This window comes from Chiloscyllium plagiosum, unplaced genomic scaffold (genome assembly GCF_037043375.1).
Source record: "Chiloscyllium plagiosum isolate Xiang-an unplaced genomic scaffold, Cpla_swu_hap1 HiC_scaffold_12, whole genome shotgun sequence".
Taxonomy (NCBI): domain Eukaryota; kingdom Metazoa; phylum Chordata; class Chondrichthyes; order Orectolobiformes; family Hemiscylliidae; genus Chiloscyllium; species Chiloscyllium plagiosum.
Genome location: NW_028270150.1, coordinates 93335865 through 93354504, shown reverse-complemented (window position 1 = coordinate 93354504; position 18640 = coordinate 93335865). Strand labels below are relative to the sequence as shown.

General features: G+C 45.3%; 1 protein-coding gene across 1 annotated transcript in view; it reads left to right on the top strand.

Annotated features, from left to right (window-relative positions):
- Nucleotides 1-10380, top strand: part of LOC148148573 (putative G protein-coupled receptor 139) — a 34835-nt gene extending 24455 nt beyond the window's left edge. The window contains exons 2-3 of the mRNA XM_087992319.1: nucleotides 5164-5413; nucleotides 9482-10380. Coding sequence (XP_087848445.1) covers nucleotides 5164-5413; nucleotides 9482-10380 — 1149 coding nt within the window. The remainder of the gene's footprint in view (nucleotides 1-5163; nucleotides 5414-9481) is intronic.
- Nucleotides 10381-18640: the final 8260 nt, after the last annotated feature.

Here is an 18640-nt window from a genome sequence, read left to right as displayed (position 1 = left end):
AGGGAAAGGTAGGCTTAAACAGGGACAATGACACATACCCCGGGGTACCTGACGATAGTCCGTTAGGGGGAATGCTAAATAATTGGGATCAGGGTGGAAGAAAGGGAAAATCTAAAAGGAAGATGGTAAAATACTGTCAAAAATGGTCCCAGAAACCTATTCAGGGCGACTCAGTGTGGTGGCCTAGATTCGGTACTGACGAAGACTGGGTCCGGCAAGCCCTCATTTTATATGTCAATTCAAAACCTGATGTTAATCTGGAAGAAAATGGGGAGGAACCACAAACTACCTCAGGGGTACAGACCAGATCTCAAGCTGGAAAGGGTCACAGACAAAACCCTGTCTCGATTGCAAGAATGAATCCACTCCAGGAAGTGCCCATGGGGGGCGAGGAAGGAAGGACGGGATATGTGAACGTTCCCTTGACGAGTACTGAAGTACGGAATTTCAGGAGGGAGATGAAGGGTCTACTAGAGGACCCCATGGGACTTGCTGAACAATTGGATCAGTTCCTGGGTCCGAATACTTATACGTGGGAAGAGATGTGTTCCATCATGAAAACATTGTTCTCTAGCCAGGAGCGTCAGATGATACGACAAGCTGCGCTCTTGGTCTGGGAGAGAGAGGGGGGAGAAGGAGGGGAGCAGAAGTTTCCCCTCACCGACCCCGAGTGGGATAAGAACACGGAGGAAGGACGGCGCAACATGAGAGACATGCGGGAATATTGGATAAAAGGAATAAGACACGCAGCCCCGAAGGGGCACAATTTTACCAAGGCCTTTGGTAATCATCAAAACCCGGAGGAAACCCCTACGGACTTCCTAGACAGGATTGGGAAGAATTTGCAGCAGTTTGCTGAGGTGGACCCTGAGACGGACGTGGGGCAACAACTCATACGGGTAGAGTTTGTATCAAAGGCCTGGCCGGACATACGAAAGAAGTTAGAGAAAATGGATGATTGGGATAGTAAATCTTTAAGTGAATTACTACGGGAGGCGCAAAAGGTGTTTGTGAGAAGGAAGTCAGACAATTCCTGGGATTAGTAGGGTATTGCCGGATATGGATTGAAAGTTACACTACTTTAGTAAAATTTTTGTACGACAAACTGGGACAAGAAGGACAAAAGGTGGACTGGTCAGATGAGGAGGAGCAGCGATTTAATATTATTAAAAATAAACTGATTCGAGCTCCGGTATTGGCTTTACCCACCCTGAAGGAACCGTTCCAGTTATATGTCAATAGCGCCGGCGGAATTGCCCAGGGTGTGCTTACTCAGCTGCGGGCAGGGAAACGTCAGCCGGTTGCATTTTTGTCAAAAATGTTAGACCCTGTGTCATGTGGATGGCCGACCTGTATCTAGGCAGTGGCAGCTACGGCAATGTTAGTAGAAGAGGCCCGAAAACTTACCTTTGGAGGAAGGATCACAGTATACTCCCCACATTTGGTTAGTACCATACTGGCTCAAAAGGCTCACCGCTGGTTAACAGACTCTCGCATCCTGAAGTATGAGACGATTTTGATGACGGGAGACGATCTCAATTTTGCAAAAGATCTCAGTTGCAACCCTGCCCAGTTTCTGTACGGACGTCCTGCAGATGGGGAACAGGAGCATGATTGTGTGGAATTTGTGGACTTGCAGACCAAAAGCTGAGAGGACCTGCAGGAAGCCCCTTTGGGTGAGGGACAGGAACTGTATATCGACGGGTCCTCCCGGTGCATCAGTGGAGTACGATACAGTGGCTATGCTGTTATAGATGGTGCAACGAACGGACGATTGAGTCCGGACGACTGCCCGGGAAGTGGTCAGCCCAATCCTGTGAGTTGTACGCCCTCCAGAGGGCCCTGAAGTTGTTGGAAGGGAAAGTGGGAACCATATATACTGACTCAAAGTATGCATACGGAGTCGTTCATACTTTCGGGAAAATCTGGAAAGAGCGAGGATTGATAACTTCCCGGGGAAAGGAATTAGCTCACGAACAAATGATCAGCCTAACGTTGGAAGCCCTGGCGTTACCTACGGAACTTGCAGTAGTCCATGTACCCGGTCACCAGAAGGGGTCGACACCGGAAGCGGTGGGAAACCGGCTGGCAGACGAGGAAGCCAAGCGGGCAGCGGTCGAAAAATCCGTCCAATTGTTAACGTTAATACCGTTGAGGGAAGGGCTCGCTAAACAACCCGTCTTCACCCAGGGGGAGATTGATAAAATGGATCAATTGGGTGCCCGGCTAGATACTAACGGGAAGTGGACGGTTCCTGATGGGAGACAAGTACTGAACAAACAGATCACCCGGGGTATTCTGCACCGATTACACCATCAGACCCACTGGGGGGTGCAAGCCATGTGTGACACGATCCTGAGAGACTATGTATGCAGGGGGATGTACACATTAGCCTAACAAGAGGTAGTCGGATGCCCCATTTGCCGGCGTATTAATCAGAAAGCCATGCGTTCTATGCCAGCTGGTGGTCAGCCCCTCGCGATTAGGCCATTTCAGAGGATCCAAGTCGACTTTACAGAATTACCCCCAGTACAGAGATGGAAATATCTGCTAGTAATAGTAGACCATTTCACTCACTGGGTAGAGGCTTTCCCAACTGCCAAAGACGATGCACCAACCGTGGCCCGACTGTTGTTAGAGAACATAATCCCGAGATATGGCATGATGGAATCTATCGACTCAGACTGCGGGACGCATTTTATTTCTAAGCTACACCATTTGATCTGTAATGCCCTGGGTATCCAATGGAAATTCCACACACCCTGGCATCCTCAGAGTTCGGGTTGAGTTGAGAGAATGAATGGCACGCTCAAGACCCAATTGACTAAACTGATGTTAGAAACTAAGTTACCCTGGCCAAAGTGCCTGCCCATTGCCCTATTGAGGATACGTACGGCACCTCGCCGAGATGTCGGGGTTTCCCCCTATGAAATGCTGTTCGGATTACCGTATTGGAGTAAGGTTGATGGATGTCCCACTCTACAAGGGGGGAATGTATTTATCCGAACCTATTTACTGGCCTTATCCCGTTCATTTGCAGAACTCCGGAGGAAAGGTCTCCTGGCTCAGACTCCGCCGCTCGACTTCCTCCTGCATAAGGTGGAGCCCGGAGATTGGATACTTGTTAAGACCTGGAAGGCCGAAAAGCTCCAGCCGCGGTGGGAAGGACCGTTCCTGGTTCTGTTAACAACTGAAGCAGCTGTTCGGACGAAAGAAAAAGGGTGGGTCCACGCATCAAGGATAAAGGGGCCTGTTCCGCCTGAAGAAGAAAGCACCTGGACATGCGAGCAAGGGGACAAGCCGTTGTCGGTAAAACTGAAAAGACAGCAATAATGAACTCTACTTGGACTGTACCGGTGGGGATATTGATCAGTTTACTCCTGTATGTGGGGGAGGGTGAGGGGAGATGTGACAAATGTCGAACTACAGTAAGACTTGGGATTCGAATCTATTCGGGATCATTTGTGTCCCATTCCTATGTGGACGATAGGTGTTACGATGTGAGTGCACGCCATGAATGTTGGGAGGACGGGAGACCCTATTATCAGGTATATAATAAAGGATACGGTGGCAAAATCCATGGATGCCCTATAAATGACCGCTGGGTGTGTATCAGCAAAACTGGGAGGTGGGACCTATCCTCCGTGTTGCTCAGGGAGCAGGTTGACAGAGTCAAGGAGACCAAGATACAGATCCCTGATCGGGGGTTGGGGAAAGAGCAAGACCGACAGGGAACGGTCGTACTCCCTAAAGTGCCATCTGTATACGCAGAGGTAGAAGGAAAGATTGAACTCCCTGATGTTACACAAAACCTGTTTATTGATCTCACCTCTAGAATAGCCACTGTTTTAAATGTTAGCAGTTGCTGGTGGTTGGGGGAGGCATGATTCTTCTTCTCGTATTACCCTGCCTAACTCCCTGTATTCAGTTTTTAATTCAGAAAAATATTTCCCGACTCCAGGCAGTGGTGGTTCCACAGCATGGGACGCGGGAACTTAAAGTGATGTTGCTGCGAAAGACCAAGGATTTCCCGGGTCCTTGAGGGAAGGGGGGGCTTATCTTGGTCAGGCACATCTTAAAGAAAGAAAAGGGTGGAATTGTGAGAGGTAATTTCGGTTTAAACTTTAAGATGTGCCTGGACCACAGACTGATCTATAATAAAAGACAAAACTTTTGTTTCTTTTCTAACAACCATTTTATATACTCAAAAGTAGAATAGTTTAAATTGTGCAGAATGCTGACAATTTGTGAGCGATAGTAAAAACAAGCAGGCTCTTGATTGATGAAGCCATTAACACAGCAGGGAAGGATGAGTCCTTGACTGATAAGACTGCTAGCACAGACAGAGAAGAATAAGTTTTTGACTGATAAGACTACAGGGTGAGAAAAACAACAACTTTAGAGACTCTGAAGACATTTGTTGCAGACTTTGTGATAAGGGTACAAATCGAAGAATAATGATGTTTTTAAGAATGTGAACCTCATGGCTTGTTAGAGCCAAGGAGGGGAGGGACTTGTACTGTATATAATGGGAGACTTTGTAAGCCTCAGCGCGCTTTTCTCAGAAGAGTGCCCAACTCTGCAGACTTGCTAATAAAACTTTGTTTTCCTGAATTTGTCTAGAGCGATTATTGAGAAGCGATTTTCGTTTCTAACACTTGACAATCAATCAATCAATGTGTCTCTTTTCAGCCTGAACCACAGCTTTTCAACATGTCTCTCTGCTCTCAGTGCCTTCGACAACATGTTACTGAAGCGGTCCTTACTTTAAACTAGGGGAGGCAGAGTGCGCCAACCGACTGGCTGTAGGAACAGCAATTATTTCTCTAACAATTTTTTTTGAACAGGGCTATATTGTTTATAATCATCCATTTCTTTGGAACCACGTCAATATCTCTAGACAATTGTAAGTTCTTTATCTTTCCTTCTCTGAGTAACTCATATACATGCAGTCCATTGGGGGAATAGTGCACTGGATTGAAAGCGTAAACTGATCCTGTTTGTTTAGTGTCTGTAATTAATGCCAAACTCCATGAACCATAACTGTGTCCCAGGAGGGTTTCCCTTGTCTATTAATTACAAATTCCTTACAATGTACAAAGCTATAGTATCAGTGACAGCATCACCTCCAGCATCACCCCCAGCACTAACAGGGACTGACAGCTCCAGAGACTGGGAGCTCGGGAGAAGAGAGATTCGAACCTGAGAACAATAGATTGGAATTTTACAACCATGGGTTGGAATCTGAACACAGAAGATCGGAATTTTACAACAATGGGCAGGAGTTTCTCAGCAACAATTGATTATATTTCTGTAAATTACCACTTGATGTCATTAACAACTCGGATCCGTTATATACTCCTGGTTATTCAGCGTATTTACTATCCCACCCTTGTTATTGTTGGTGTTCCTGGTAAGTCTCTAGCTCTTCTATTAACTCTTAGAATTACCTTTAACTGCATCGCTTTCCCTGCCGGTTCCTCTGTCCTCCTCGCTGCTGTTGCTGTTCCTGCTAAGTCTCTATGTCCTCCCCATGAGATCTGTAAATCATATTTCACCGTAGAAATGTTCTTATCATTTCAAACTGGAAAGACCAAAGTCATTGTCTTTCGTTCCTACCATAAACGTCAATCCCGATCCACTGACTCCAAACCCATCCTTGGCCAAGTCATGAGGATCAGTGAGATTATGCAGAATCTTACAGACCCATTTGACCCGAGTTGGGTCACCCTCGTGTTTGTTCCTGGCACTGACTCGGGTGGCCACTGTTCCCTAAACGTATCTCATTACAGGAAGCTTATCAGTCAACTCACTTTCCCAGTTCCCCATCCTGACCAACATTTCCTGATCCCCATCCTCCTCCACCCCTCGACATCAGGGTGAAACAAATACACTCTCTTAGAACTGGCTGCCACAGGAATGGAGCTGTCTGAAAACCAGAGACTTTTAGAATGTGCCTTGCATTGTTTCTTCAAAGTTTCCCTCAACTACAATGAACTTACGCGGACAATGAATGGTGCTGGACGTATTATTTATTCCACTGCTTGGGCGTCAATCTATTTCCGTTCTCCAAATGACCCTTGACCACTCTTCTGTCAAAACTGCCAAAATGTGACCAAACCCCTACCTGCCAAAATCCAAAACCAGGCAAGGGTCTCAGTGCCATGACTGTTGGCCATGAGAGAATGTTCCTGTATTTGTACTGGAGAAGGTCTACTCCAATACAAGCTTATTCAATGACCTGTTCAACCCCACCTGCAATACACCTTCCTCCACACCACCCCCATGTAGTTAACCACACCAAGGAGTCAGCACAGTTAATGGGAGGGCAATGGGGAGAGTTGTCGAACAGAGACACCAAGGGGTGCAGATACCTACTACCTGGAAAGTGGCATCACCCGGTAGACAGGGTGGTAAAGAAGGCATTTGGCACACTTGCCCAAAACCAGAGGGCATTGGTTGAAGGTGAGAAGGGAAAGACTCAATTGGTACCTGAGGGGCAACTTTTCCCCACAGAGGGCGGTTGCTTGTATGAGACGAGCTGCCAGAAGAAGTGGTAGAGGCAGATACAATGACAACATTCAAAACAAACTTGCACAGGTACGTGCATGGGAAAGGTCAGAGGAATATAGGACAGATACAGGAAAATGGGACTAGTTCAGAGGAGGAAACCTAGTTGGCATAGACCATTTGGATCGAAAGGTATGTTTCCATGCTCTGTGATTCTCCAATTCTATAGCCCAGAGCTAAGGATGCAGGGCAGGAGGACTGGCAGGAGAAAACATCGACCAGAGACCATCCCTCAGTGCAGGCCCCACTGCAGGCCCAACCAGTTTCACCTGCACAGCTTCTTTTTTTTAAGGGTGGCACAGTGGCTCAGTGATTCACACTGCTGCCTCACAGCGCCAAGGACCTTGTTCGATTCCAGCCTCGGGCGACTGTCTGTGTGGAGTTTGCACATTCTCCCTGTGTCTGCGTGGGTTTCCTCCGGGCACTCCGGTTTCCTCCCACAGTCCAAAGATGTGCAGGTCAGGTGAGTTGGCCATGCTAAATTGTCCGTAGTGTTAGGTGCATTAGTTAGAGGAGAAATGGGTCAGGGTGGGTTACTCTTCGGAGGGTCAGTGTGGACTTTTTGGGCTGAAGGGCCTGTTTCCACACTGTAGAGATTCTAATCTTCAATGGCAACAGTGGGCTGTTTTAAACTGTTTCAGGCCTGACTAAGTCCTCTGTGCAGATAATAACATCAGTGAGAATGCAGAGACTATCCAATGATGCAACAATGGTACTGTCCAAACCATCTTCAGCTGCTTCATCACTGACCATCCCTCCATCATGGGGTCAGAATTCAGGATGTTTGTTGATTGTTAGACAGGTTTAGTACCATTCTGAATTTGTCGGACACAGAATATCTCTGCGTCAATTTCACCAGTTTCCTCATCTCGCCTCCCCCAGATCCAACCTTCCAAGTCGGCACCACCCTCTTGAACTGTCCTACCCCTTCATCTTCCTTCCCACCAATCCACTCCACTCTCCACTCCAACCTATCACCATCATGCCCCATCTTTATCTATCTAACACATACCCAGCTACCTTTCCCCAGCCCCACCCGCTCCCATTTATCTTCCAGCCCCCTTGGCCACCATTCCCCACATTCCTGATGAGGAACTTATGCTTGAAACATCAACGCTCCTGCTCCTCAGATGCTGCCTGACCGGCTGTGCTTTTCCAGCACGACACCTTTTGACTCTGATCTCCAGCATCTGGAGTCCTTACTTTCTCCACAGAAAATCTCTACATCCGTGCTTGGGCTGACAAGTGACAAATACTATTTGAATCACACTAGCACCAGTTATCTCCAAAAAAGAGAATCTAACAATTTCTCTTGACATTGATTGGCCTTACCATCAGTGAATACCCCCCTCTCCATGTGCTGGGAAATACATTAACCAGCTGTATAAATCTAAAGACCATGTGAGATGTTGGTAATTCTGTGATACATACCTCACCTCCAGCCTCACCAAAAGGCAAAGCAAGAACGTGATAGAATACGCCCAACTTGCTTGGATGAGTTTACCTCCAACAACATTCAAGAAACTTGCCAATATCCAGGATATAGCAAGTCCTTTGATTGGCACCACATCCACAAACATACTCTGCTTCCACCATCAAAGCATGGCAGCAGCAAGGTGAGGCATGTGGAAGATACGTTTTAAAAGCCCTTTCACAGCATCTTCCAAAATTGTGACCTCTACCTTCTCAAAGCAATAGGCCATTAGGTGCAGAGAGAAACTATCTTGGGGCCATATTGCTGTTCCTTCACTGTCACAGAATCAACGTGCTGGAACTCGCTCCCTAACATCTCTGTGGTATACCTATGTTACATGGACTTCAGTAGCTTAAGAAAACAGCTTTGTGGGGACAATCAGAGATGGGCATCGAACGTTGACCTAACCAGTAACACCCATAATAAAAGAGGGTAATCAAGTACTAATGCTTTTTCATTACACAAAATCCCTGAGTAGGTGTTAGAGAGAATAAGGTAAAAACAATGACTGCAGATGCTGGAAACCAGATTCTGGATCAGTGGTGCTGGAAGAGCAAAGCAGTTCAGGCAGCATCCGACGAGCAGCAAAATCGACGTTTCGGGCAAAAGCCCTTCGTCAGGAATAACATTGACTGACATACACCAACAATAATCCACCTTCATTGGCTAATGATCAGGTGCAGGATATGTGTGTTGATACCCACCATAGACACTAGATCCTAATGAAGGGGAACTTGGGCTGATCCTTCCACACTAATTCTGAATGAGTCTGTAAAGATGAAGAACAGGAACCTGGACATTTTCTCCATTCTAATATAGGGTCACTGATCTCTGTTCCACTTCAGAAACTAAAGCATGCTTCTCATGGTTTTTGTGGTTTCTCCTGTATTCCTTTGTTTACACTTCAATAACCTGTCAGCACATACGTTGATAAGTTCAAAAGATATAGGAACAGAATTAGGCCATTTGGCCCATCTAGTCTGCTCCATGGCTGATATGCACTTCACCCTCATTTTCTTGTCTTCTCCTCATAATCTTTCAACCCATGACCAATTAAAAATCTGTCTACCTCCTTCTTAGATTCATTCACTATCCCAGCACCCACCACACTTTGGACTGGCAAATTCCACAGATTCACAACTCTTTGGGTGAAATAATTTCTTCTCAACTCTATTTTAAATTTGCTAACCCTTATCCCAAGGCTATGACCTCTCATCTGAAAATGCCTCATCCATCCCAAATACAAATTTGTACTGAATGGCTGATTTTATTGGACTGTAATTTTTGGATCCAGCAAATTGCTCCACCATAGATGTAAATACTTCAATACATTTTCAGAAACAGGGACAAATTTGCAAATCTCACTAAGTACTCAGTGAAATTACTAGCTTTTCTTCCAGCTTGAATAACTTTCATGTTGATTTTCCTTCCTCACAGTTAACCTCATAACAATTACAATCCTATCGCAAGGAAAGTGTGGTCTTTCAAAATGCATTACTCGATACCTGGTGGCAATGTCAACAGCAGATATGCTTGTTATTATCCTCGATCTGCTATTGAGGCACATTCCAATTGTGTATAAGAGAGATTTACGTTTCATACGGGCCATCCCCATCTGTAATATCCACGCTGTCTTCCTTTATGCAGCCACCGACTGTTCTGTCTGGTTTACTGTCACTTTTACCTTTGATCGATATGTGGCCATTTGCTGCTCAAATCTGCAAATTAAATTTTGTACTGAGAAGACAGCAGCTGTGGTCCTGGGAACAGTGACTGTGCTGAGTGGTTTGAAGAACATTTTCTGGTACTTTATGTTCACATCCCAGTATATGCTTAGGAATCAGCCCTGGTTTTGTTCAGTACCAGCTGATATTCTATCATCTCCAGTCTGGGCAACATTTGAGTGCCTTCATTATGTCCTGAACCCAGCAGTGCCATTTGTTCTGATTCTGCTGCTCAATGCTTTAAGTGTCAGGTACATTTTAGTGGCCAGCAGAGCCCGCAGGAGACTTCGGGCTCACAGCAGTGGGGAGAATCCCAGTGACCCAGAAATGGGGACTCGAAGGAAGTCTATCATTTTATTGTTTGTTATCTCAGGGAATTTCATTCTGTTATGGTCAGTGTTCATGGTATACTCTCTGTGGAGCCGAATGTTTTGGATGGGGTATCGGGCCATACATCTACATTATTTTGTACGAGATATCGGATTCATTTTCCAGCTCCTAAGTTGCTGCACAAACACTTGCATTTATGTTGTGACCCAGACTAAGTTCAGGGAACAGCTGAAAAACATGGTAAAATACCCTTTTACCCAATTGGTGAAATTCATTAAATGATGAGACGGATTGAAGGATTCAGGGATTAGAAATGTGCTCTGTCTCAGAATCCATGCAATCCACTCTCTGTGGTGTCAGTGATACAGACACAGTGAGGGGAGTCTGCACTTTCCAACCTTTGTGATACAGACTGAGTATGTTCAGTTTGCAATCCTAGTGATCTACTACAGACGCAGAGTAAATGGTTTGTTCTCCCACAATCAATGATATAGACACAATGGGGTCAATCTGCTCTTTCCAAGTTACATGACATGGAAACAGTAGGGGCAATCTACCCTCTGTCGTGTCTGTGACAAAGACATAGTGAGTTTGGTGTGCCCTCTCTGGGTTACATGTGAACAAACAAATCTGATGAGGAGTAGGTCAGTTGGCCCTTCAGTCTAATCTGCCATTTGATAAGATCATGGTTGATCTGGCTCCAGTTTTAATTTTCTTTTCCTCCTATTTTCTGTCCCCATTGTCTCCCATGTTAGTAAAGAGTCCATGTCACTCTTCCATACAATTTATCCATGAACCTGCTGATATTTTCACCTGGAAGATAATTCCACAATGTACAGTGAGGCTAAACACATGTTGTGTGTGCTGCCACAAATACTTTGTAAATTTTTAAAAAAGGAGTTTAGCGAGTTTAGTTTGTTCGATCTGGTTGAATTCAACTCATTAAAAGGCAGTTGGAATAATTGCTTCAAACTATAATTTTCAAACATTTCATCAGGTTTAGCAGAAATAAGGCATGAGGTAAGACAGGCTCTAAATTCATTGGCAGGTCATTCCATTATAATGTGTTTCATCAAATTTACTGGAGCACCATTGACAAATCTGGGACTCTGTTTCTACAGCACCAATGTTTAAAATGTGTGTTGGCAGGAGCACAATTACAGTGACAACAGTTTAAGCACTGTTTCTAAAGTGTGATTTTTCTATCATGCAGGGTTGCACAAGAACTGTCTAATATCCAATTTTATTAAGTTTCATTAAAGTAAGATGCTCATCTGACAATGAAACTCTATTGAAAGAACGTGTAAGAGACACAAGTGTTATCCTTGTCATAAATACTGGGTCTGAAACCTAACTTTTGGATATGAAATCACTTCCTTCCGTGAGACAAAACATCTCAAGTGCTCACATGGACAAAAGCCCCTGACTCTTGTCTTTGAAAGTTGCTAAATCCAAAAAGGCATCCCTTTGATCGAGCAAAATCCAACCTGGGCCAGGAGCACACTTAAACTTTCCTCAGGATATTGGGAGCACTCACAATGTGGTGCTCATAAGCTTATTTTGTACCTCCCAACAACACCCCCTCCCCCTACCCAAGGTTCATGACATGTTATTGCTTAACCTCAACTTGCTTATACTATGGTAATGGTTAACTTAATTGGCTTTCCCATCTGCGTAAACTGCCTTAAGTTTTTGCACTGTCTGCTGTTATATCTCAGAATGACAGACCTCTATTCATTCGTGTATTTGTGGCTTTCAGTCTCAAGGGCAGTTTGAGCTGACAAAGGACGGGAGACATCTTTTCTCTTCTACATTAACGGCCTTTTCAATACGTAAAACGTGATAAAGATTTACTCATAAAATGATGCAAAATCCAGCCTTCATTTACTAACAGTTATGAATTATTTCTTCATCAATTCCAGCATTGTGTAAGTGGTCCCAACGCAGTTGCTTGGTTGCTACCCATAGACTGGTGTGGCACTGTTCAAGGATTAAGTATGGTTTTGTGAAATATTAGATGGCATCTTTTCTATCGACTGTTTTGGAAAGGAAATACTGGCCTCATCTTTCCCTTAAGATGAATGGCTTAACAGACAATCAATTTTTCAGTGTTTAATTTTAGTTACATCACACTGTAAGTTTTTGCTATAAATTCTGTGTTAGGATCGAGCCCTCCACTATCACCTGATGAAGGAGCGTCACTCCGAAAGCAAGTGTGCTTTCAATTAAACCTGTTGGACTAACCTGGTGTTGTGTGATTTTTAACTTTGTACACCCAAGTCCAACACCGGCATCTCCAAATCATGTCTCCACCTAGTCACAGTTGCTTTGATGTCAACCTTGAAGCCAGGAGGACCATGGCCTCCAAGGATGGAGGATTGGTTTAGTGATGACACTGAGTTAGTCCCCGCTCTGCAATGGAGTCGAGTATACAATCAGCTGGACTATCTCTGCCACTCGCCAAAGTCTTCACTCTGCTGGAAGGGGAGCTGTGTTTTAGTGAGTGTGCAGTGCTCACCCAAAAGAGCCTGTACAGGCAACCTTCCACCCCACCAAATTAGGTTTGGGGCCAGAAAGCATTGTTATTGTCTGTGCCTGATCTAGTCCATAGAATTGTTCATAAAATCCCTACAATGTGGAAACAGGCCCTTCGGCCCAACAGGTGCACACCAACCCTCCGAAGAGTAACCCACCCAGACTCATTACCCTACCCTATTACTCTACATTTTCCCCTGACTAAAGCACCTAACCAACACATCCCTGCACACTATGGGAGAATGTGCAAACTCCACACGGACAGTCACTTGGGGCTGGAATTGAGGCTGGTCCCTAGCACTGTGAGGCAGCAGTTAGCGGGACTCATTTTACATTAATAATGAGATGTGGCTTACCATGAGACATGGTTCATTATTGTTGAAACACAAGATAGAAATATATGCAATTCTATAAAACCCATCTTTCCCTCTACTTTCCTGAGTACCTTTCAGCTCTTAAATGTCTGTGCTCTCACACTGGTTTAGAATGTGTTTTGGAAATGCTTGATGATAAAGAAGTTTCTCCGACCCTGATTACAACATGTCGATCTGAAGTTAAGGCTGCTCTTCCTGCTCCCAATGTTCCTGTTTCTTGGAGCTCATGCTCTCTCTGGAATGTGTGTATGTGTGTGAGACCACTCTGATTTGAATAGCTTCTTTTAAACAGTGATCCAGGTCGTTCCCAAGTACAGTGGCTTATTATCATTTAGCGACAGAAGTTTGATATAACAATGCAAATACCAGAATTCAGTCACTCCGTGTGAATTCAGTTTCTGTCCCAGGAATGAGGTTACAAAAGACAGTGCTGGATATTGTGATTTCTCCATTCATCAAGCTAAACCAAGGAACTGAGCTGTCTCAAATACAGTTCCACTGTAACTCCATACTACTGTTCCACCCAAAACCTTGCAACATTATCTCATCAACACCCATTCAATAGTCAATCGTGTTGAATATTTTACACTGGGGCAGTTAAGCGACTGCTGGACTGATGAAATGTCAGGAGCACAGCCTGGTCAAACACAACTGTGGAGGAGGACTAGGAAAATTCAGAATATGGGGAAATAGATAGTGACATCTTAAAATATTATATTTGGAATATTGCAGAGGAGGAAATGCTGGAATTCTTAAAACGCATAAAGGTGGAAAAATCCCCAGGACCTGATCAGGTGTACCCTGGAACTCTGTGGGAAGCTAGAGAAGTGATTGCTGGGCCTCTTGCTGAGATAATTGTATCTTCGATAGTCACAGGTGAGGTGCCGGAAGACTGGAGGTTGGCCAACGTGGTGCCACTATTTAAGAAGGGTGGTAAGGACAAGCCAGGGAATTTTTGACCAGTGAGCCTGACATTGGTGGTGGGCAAGGTGTTGGAAGGAATCCTGAGGGATAGGATTTACATGTATTTGGAAAGGTAAGGACTGATTAGGGATAGTCAACATGGCTTTATAAGTGGGAAATCATGTCTCCCAAACCTGATTAAGTTTTTGGAGAAGTAAAGAAGAGGATTGATGAGGGCAGAGCAGTGACAAGATCCATATAGACTTCATTAAGGCATTCGACAAGGTTCCTCATGGACGGCAGTAAATTGAGGGGCGTATAGGTTCGGTTGATCTTAGATTAAGACATTGTGGGCTGAAGGGCCTGTATCGTGCTGTACTGTTCTATGTTGTATGTTCTATAACTATCTGACTTGATCCAATTTGACAGTAAATACAGCGAGTTTCCTGGCTTAATATCTCAGTTCCACTATTCCATCAATACCGGCACGGTGGCACAGTGGTTAGCACTGCTGCCTCGCAGCGCCAGAGATCCGGGTTCAATTCCCGCCTCAGGCGACTGACTGTGTGGAGTTTGCACGTTCTCCCCGTGTCTGCGTGGGTTTCCTCCGGGTGCTCCGGTTTCCTCCCACAGTCCAAAGATGTGCAGGTCAGGTGAATTGGCCATGCTAAATTGCCCGTAGTGTTGGGTAAGGGGTAAATGTAGGGGTATGGGTGGGTTACGCTTCGGCGGGTCGGTGTGGACTTGTTGGGCCGAAGGGCCTGTTTCCACACTGTAAAGTAATCAAAAACCTAGTCAATGTAACAAATTAGGTAAGTGGTTTGCATATCTACGTGGCCTGATTTAAGTTTCAGCATGTTCTTCTGTTGGCTAGTTTTCCAAGCAAGCTATTCAGTTGGCCAATGTTGCTTTTATCTGTCCTGAAAGATCTGCTATTTTATTGAGAAGGGACATTCCACGACCTACAGGCCTGAAACTTTAGGATGCTCAGGGAAAACCGCAGCAGTGATAGAACTGAATGTCACATCTTTATCGTGAAAGGCCCGGGAACTCTGTAGCTGAGTTGTTGACATTGCTGCTCTGAGTGCAACCCAATGAGCAGGAGAAGATCGGCTCAGTTATCAAGCTGACAATACACATTCTTCAGGAAGAGTAAATCTCAGGAAGATGGACAACTACATGAGATTGTTTTTTCCGTTAAGAAAAAATGAGTTGAATGTCTCAAACAGTCGCCCTACGGGATAATGAAACACCTCATCGCCCTTTGGCTCCTCTAACCCCAAGGCCGAACCGTCCTTGGCTCATGAATCGAGAGTGTGGTGCTGGAAAAGCACAGCAGGCTAGGCAGCATCCGAGGAGCAGGAGAATCGACGTTTTGGGCATAAGCCCTTTATCAGGAATGAAGGGGGATCTTGGCCCACAAGCCTCATTCCTGATGAAAAGCTTATGCCCGAAACGTCAATCCTCCTGCTCCTCGGATACTGCCTGGCCTGCTGTGCTTTTCCAGCACCACACTCTCGACTCTGATCTCCAGCATCTGCAGTCTTTACTTTCTCCTCAGTTTATAAGGCCCAACCCTTGATGCAAGTGAAGAGGCCAAAGAGGAATCTTACTTCAGCCTTGGACAGTCATTGTCCTGGGTCCTAAAGAAAGACACTCGATTCTCCATGGTGATTTGAAGCCGGAGTCGGGAGGGGCACAAATCTCTGGAATGGAATGATTTGCAAGGAACGCCAAAGGGGAAGGAAATGTAAAGGCGGTCCTCCTCCTGATGAAATGTCAGGAGCACAACCTGGTCAAACACAACTGTGGAGGAGGACTAGGAAAATTCAGAATGTGGGGAAATAGATAGTGACATCTTGAAATATTATATTTGGAATATTGCAGAGGAGGAAATGCTGGAATTCTTAAAACGCATAAAGGTGGAAAAATCCCCAGGACCTGATCAGGTGTACCCTGGAACTCTGTGGGAAGCTAGAGAAGTGATTGCTGGGCCTCTTGCTGAGATAATTGTATCTTCGATAGTCACAGGTGAGGTGCCGGAAGACTGGAGGTTGGCCAACGTGGTGCCACTATTTAAGAAGGGTGGTAAGGACAAGCCAGGGAACTACAGACCAGTGAGCCTGACATCGGTGGTGGGCAAATTGTTGGAGGGAATCCTGAGGGATAGGATTTACATGTATTTGGAAAGGTAAGAACTGATTAGGGATAGTCAACATGGCTTTATGAGTGGGAAATCGTGTCTCACAAACTTGATTGAGTTTTTGGAGAAGTAAAGAAGAGGATTGATGAGGGCAGATCAGTGAACATGATCCATATAGACTTCATTAAGGCATTCGACAAGGTTCCTCATGGTAGACTGGCTGGCAAGGTTAGATCACATGGAATGCAGGGAGAACTAGCCATTTGGATACAGAACTAGCTTGAAGATAGAAGACAGAGGGTGGTGGTGGAGAGTTGTTTTTCAGACTGGAGGCTTGTGACCAGTGGAGTGCCGCAAAGATTGGTGCTGGGTCTACTAATTTGGATGTGAACATAGGAGGTATAGTAAGTAAGTTTGCAGATGACAGTAAAATTGGTGGTGTGGTGGTCAGCAAAGAAAGTTATCTCAGAGTGCAACAGGATCTTAATCAGATGAACCAATGGGCTGAGGAGTGGCAGATGGAGTTTAATTTAGATAAATGTGAGGTGCTGCATTTTGGAAAGGCCCATTAGGGCAGAACCTATACACTTAAGTGGGGAGTGTTGCTGAACAAAGAGACCTTGGAGTGCAGGTTCATAGATCCTTCAAAGTGGAGTCACAGGTAGATAGGATAGTGAAGAAGGCGTTTGGTATGTTTTCCTTTATTGGTCAGAGTATTAAGTATTGGAGTTGGGAGGTCATGCTGTGGCTGTACAGGATATTGGTGAGGCCACTGTTGGAATATTGCGTGCAATTCTGGTCTCCTTCCTATCGGAAAGATGTTGTGAAACTTGATAGGGTTCAGAAAAGATTTACAAGAATGTTCCCAGGGTTGGAACGTTTGAGCTATATGGAGAGGCTGGACAGGATGGGGCCATTTTCCCTGGACCATTGGAAGCTGAGGGGTGACCTTACAGAGGCTTATTAAATCATGAGGTGCATGGATATGGTGGGGGAGTCCAGGACTAGAGGGCATAAGTTTAGGGTGAGAGGGGAAAGATTTAGAAGGGATGTAAGGGGCAACATTTTCATGTAGAGGGTGGAATGGAATGTATGGAATGAGCTGCCAGAGGAAATGATGGAGGTTAGTACAATTATAACGTTTAAAAGGTATCTGGATGGGTATATGAATCGGAAGGGTTTAACGGGATATGGGCCAAGTGCTGGAAAGTGGGACAAGATTACTTTCGCATATCTGGTTGGCATGGATGAGTTGGACCGGAGGGTCTGTTTCCATGCTGCACATCTCCATGACTCCATACAGGTCATCACACCGGCGTCACTCTGACGTTTGGCATCTGCTTGCTTCCATCAGGATGTCCCCTTTCACCAGACTACGACAGGAGCAGGCAATGTCAGACTGCCTAATGCAGTCTGCAATGGCAGCAGCAGGAATACAGCCACAGGAAATTCAATGTTGCTGGACTCAAGGACTCTGCGGAGACAGACTGGCACTGTCAATCCCTCCCAGCCGACACTCCCACCCTGATTCTCAATGAACAGGAACCAGAGAGTGTCCACAGTGTCTGCTCTGCCCGTAAAACCCATCGCAAAGAGCACTTGGCAGGAAATCCTCAACTCTCCCTACCAGGAAACATCAGGACCAGAAAATCCAACAGCGAATAATTGATCACAAGATGTTCCTGAACTGGAATCTCCCCCAAACCTCAAAGGAAAGAAAACAAATGAAAGCTGAGATCCAGAAAAGAAACCCATGAAGTAAAGGACAGATGGTGGATGGAGAGAGCTCAGGAAACCAAGACACTCACTGATATCAATGACATATGTCGATTCTTAATCACAGTCATACAATCGTACAGCACGGAGACGGAGCCCTCAGTACAACCAGCCCCTCCCCTCTATCTTCCAAAACTAAACTAGTCCCAACTGCCTGCTCCGGGCCCATATCCCTCCAACCCTTTGCTTTTCATGTACTTACCTAAATGTCTTTTAAATGTTGTAACTGTGCCTGCATCCACCACAGTCTCTGGCAGTTCATTCCGCACACAAACCATGCTCTCTGTGTGAGAAAGGTGCTCTCGGGTCCTTTTTGAATCTTCTCCTCTCACCTTAAAAATATGCCCCCTCGTTTTGAACTCCCCCACCCTCGGCCAAAACGATGTTGTTCACCTTATCCATGCCCTTCCTGATTCAATAACATTTTATAAGGTCACCTTCAACCTGTGCTCCAGTGAAAAAGCTTCCAGACGATTTTGATAATGGAAACGCTCCAGTTCCGGCAACACAATGGCAAGTCTTTTCCGAACCCTCTTCAATTTATCAATATCCTTCCTGTACCAGAGTGACCAGAACTGGACATAGGATTCCCAAAGAAGCCCTCAGTCCTACACAACTGAGAGCTTCTCCAAAACAGGCAGGCAGTCAGTCGGCACTCATTGGAAGGCGCACTCTGAGTACCTCCTGAACCAAGACTCTGCCATTGACATTGATGCTTCTGGAAGGAGGAGGTAGATATACTTCATTGGGCTAAAATGGTTCAAGGGAGAAAGTGAGGCCTGCAGATGCTGGAGTACCAGAGTTGAAAAAT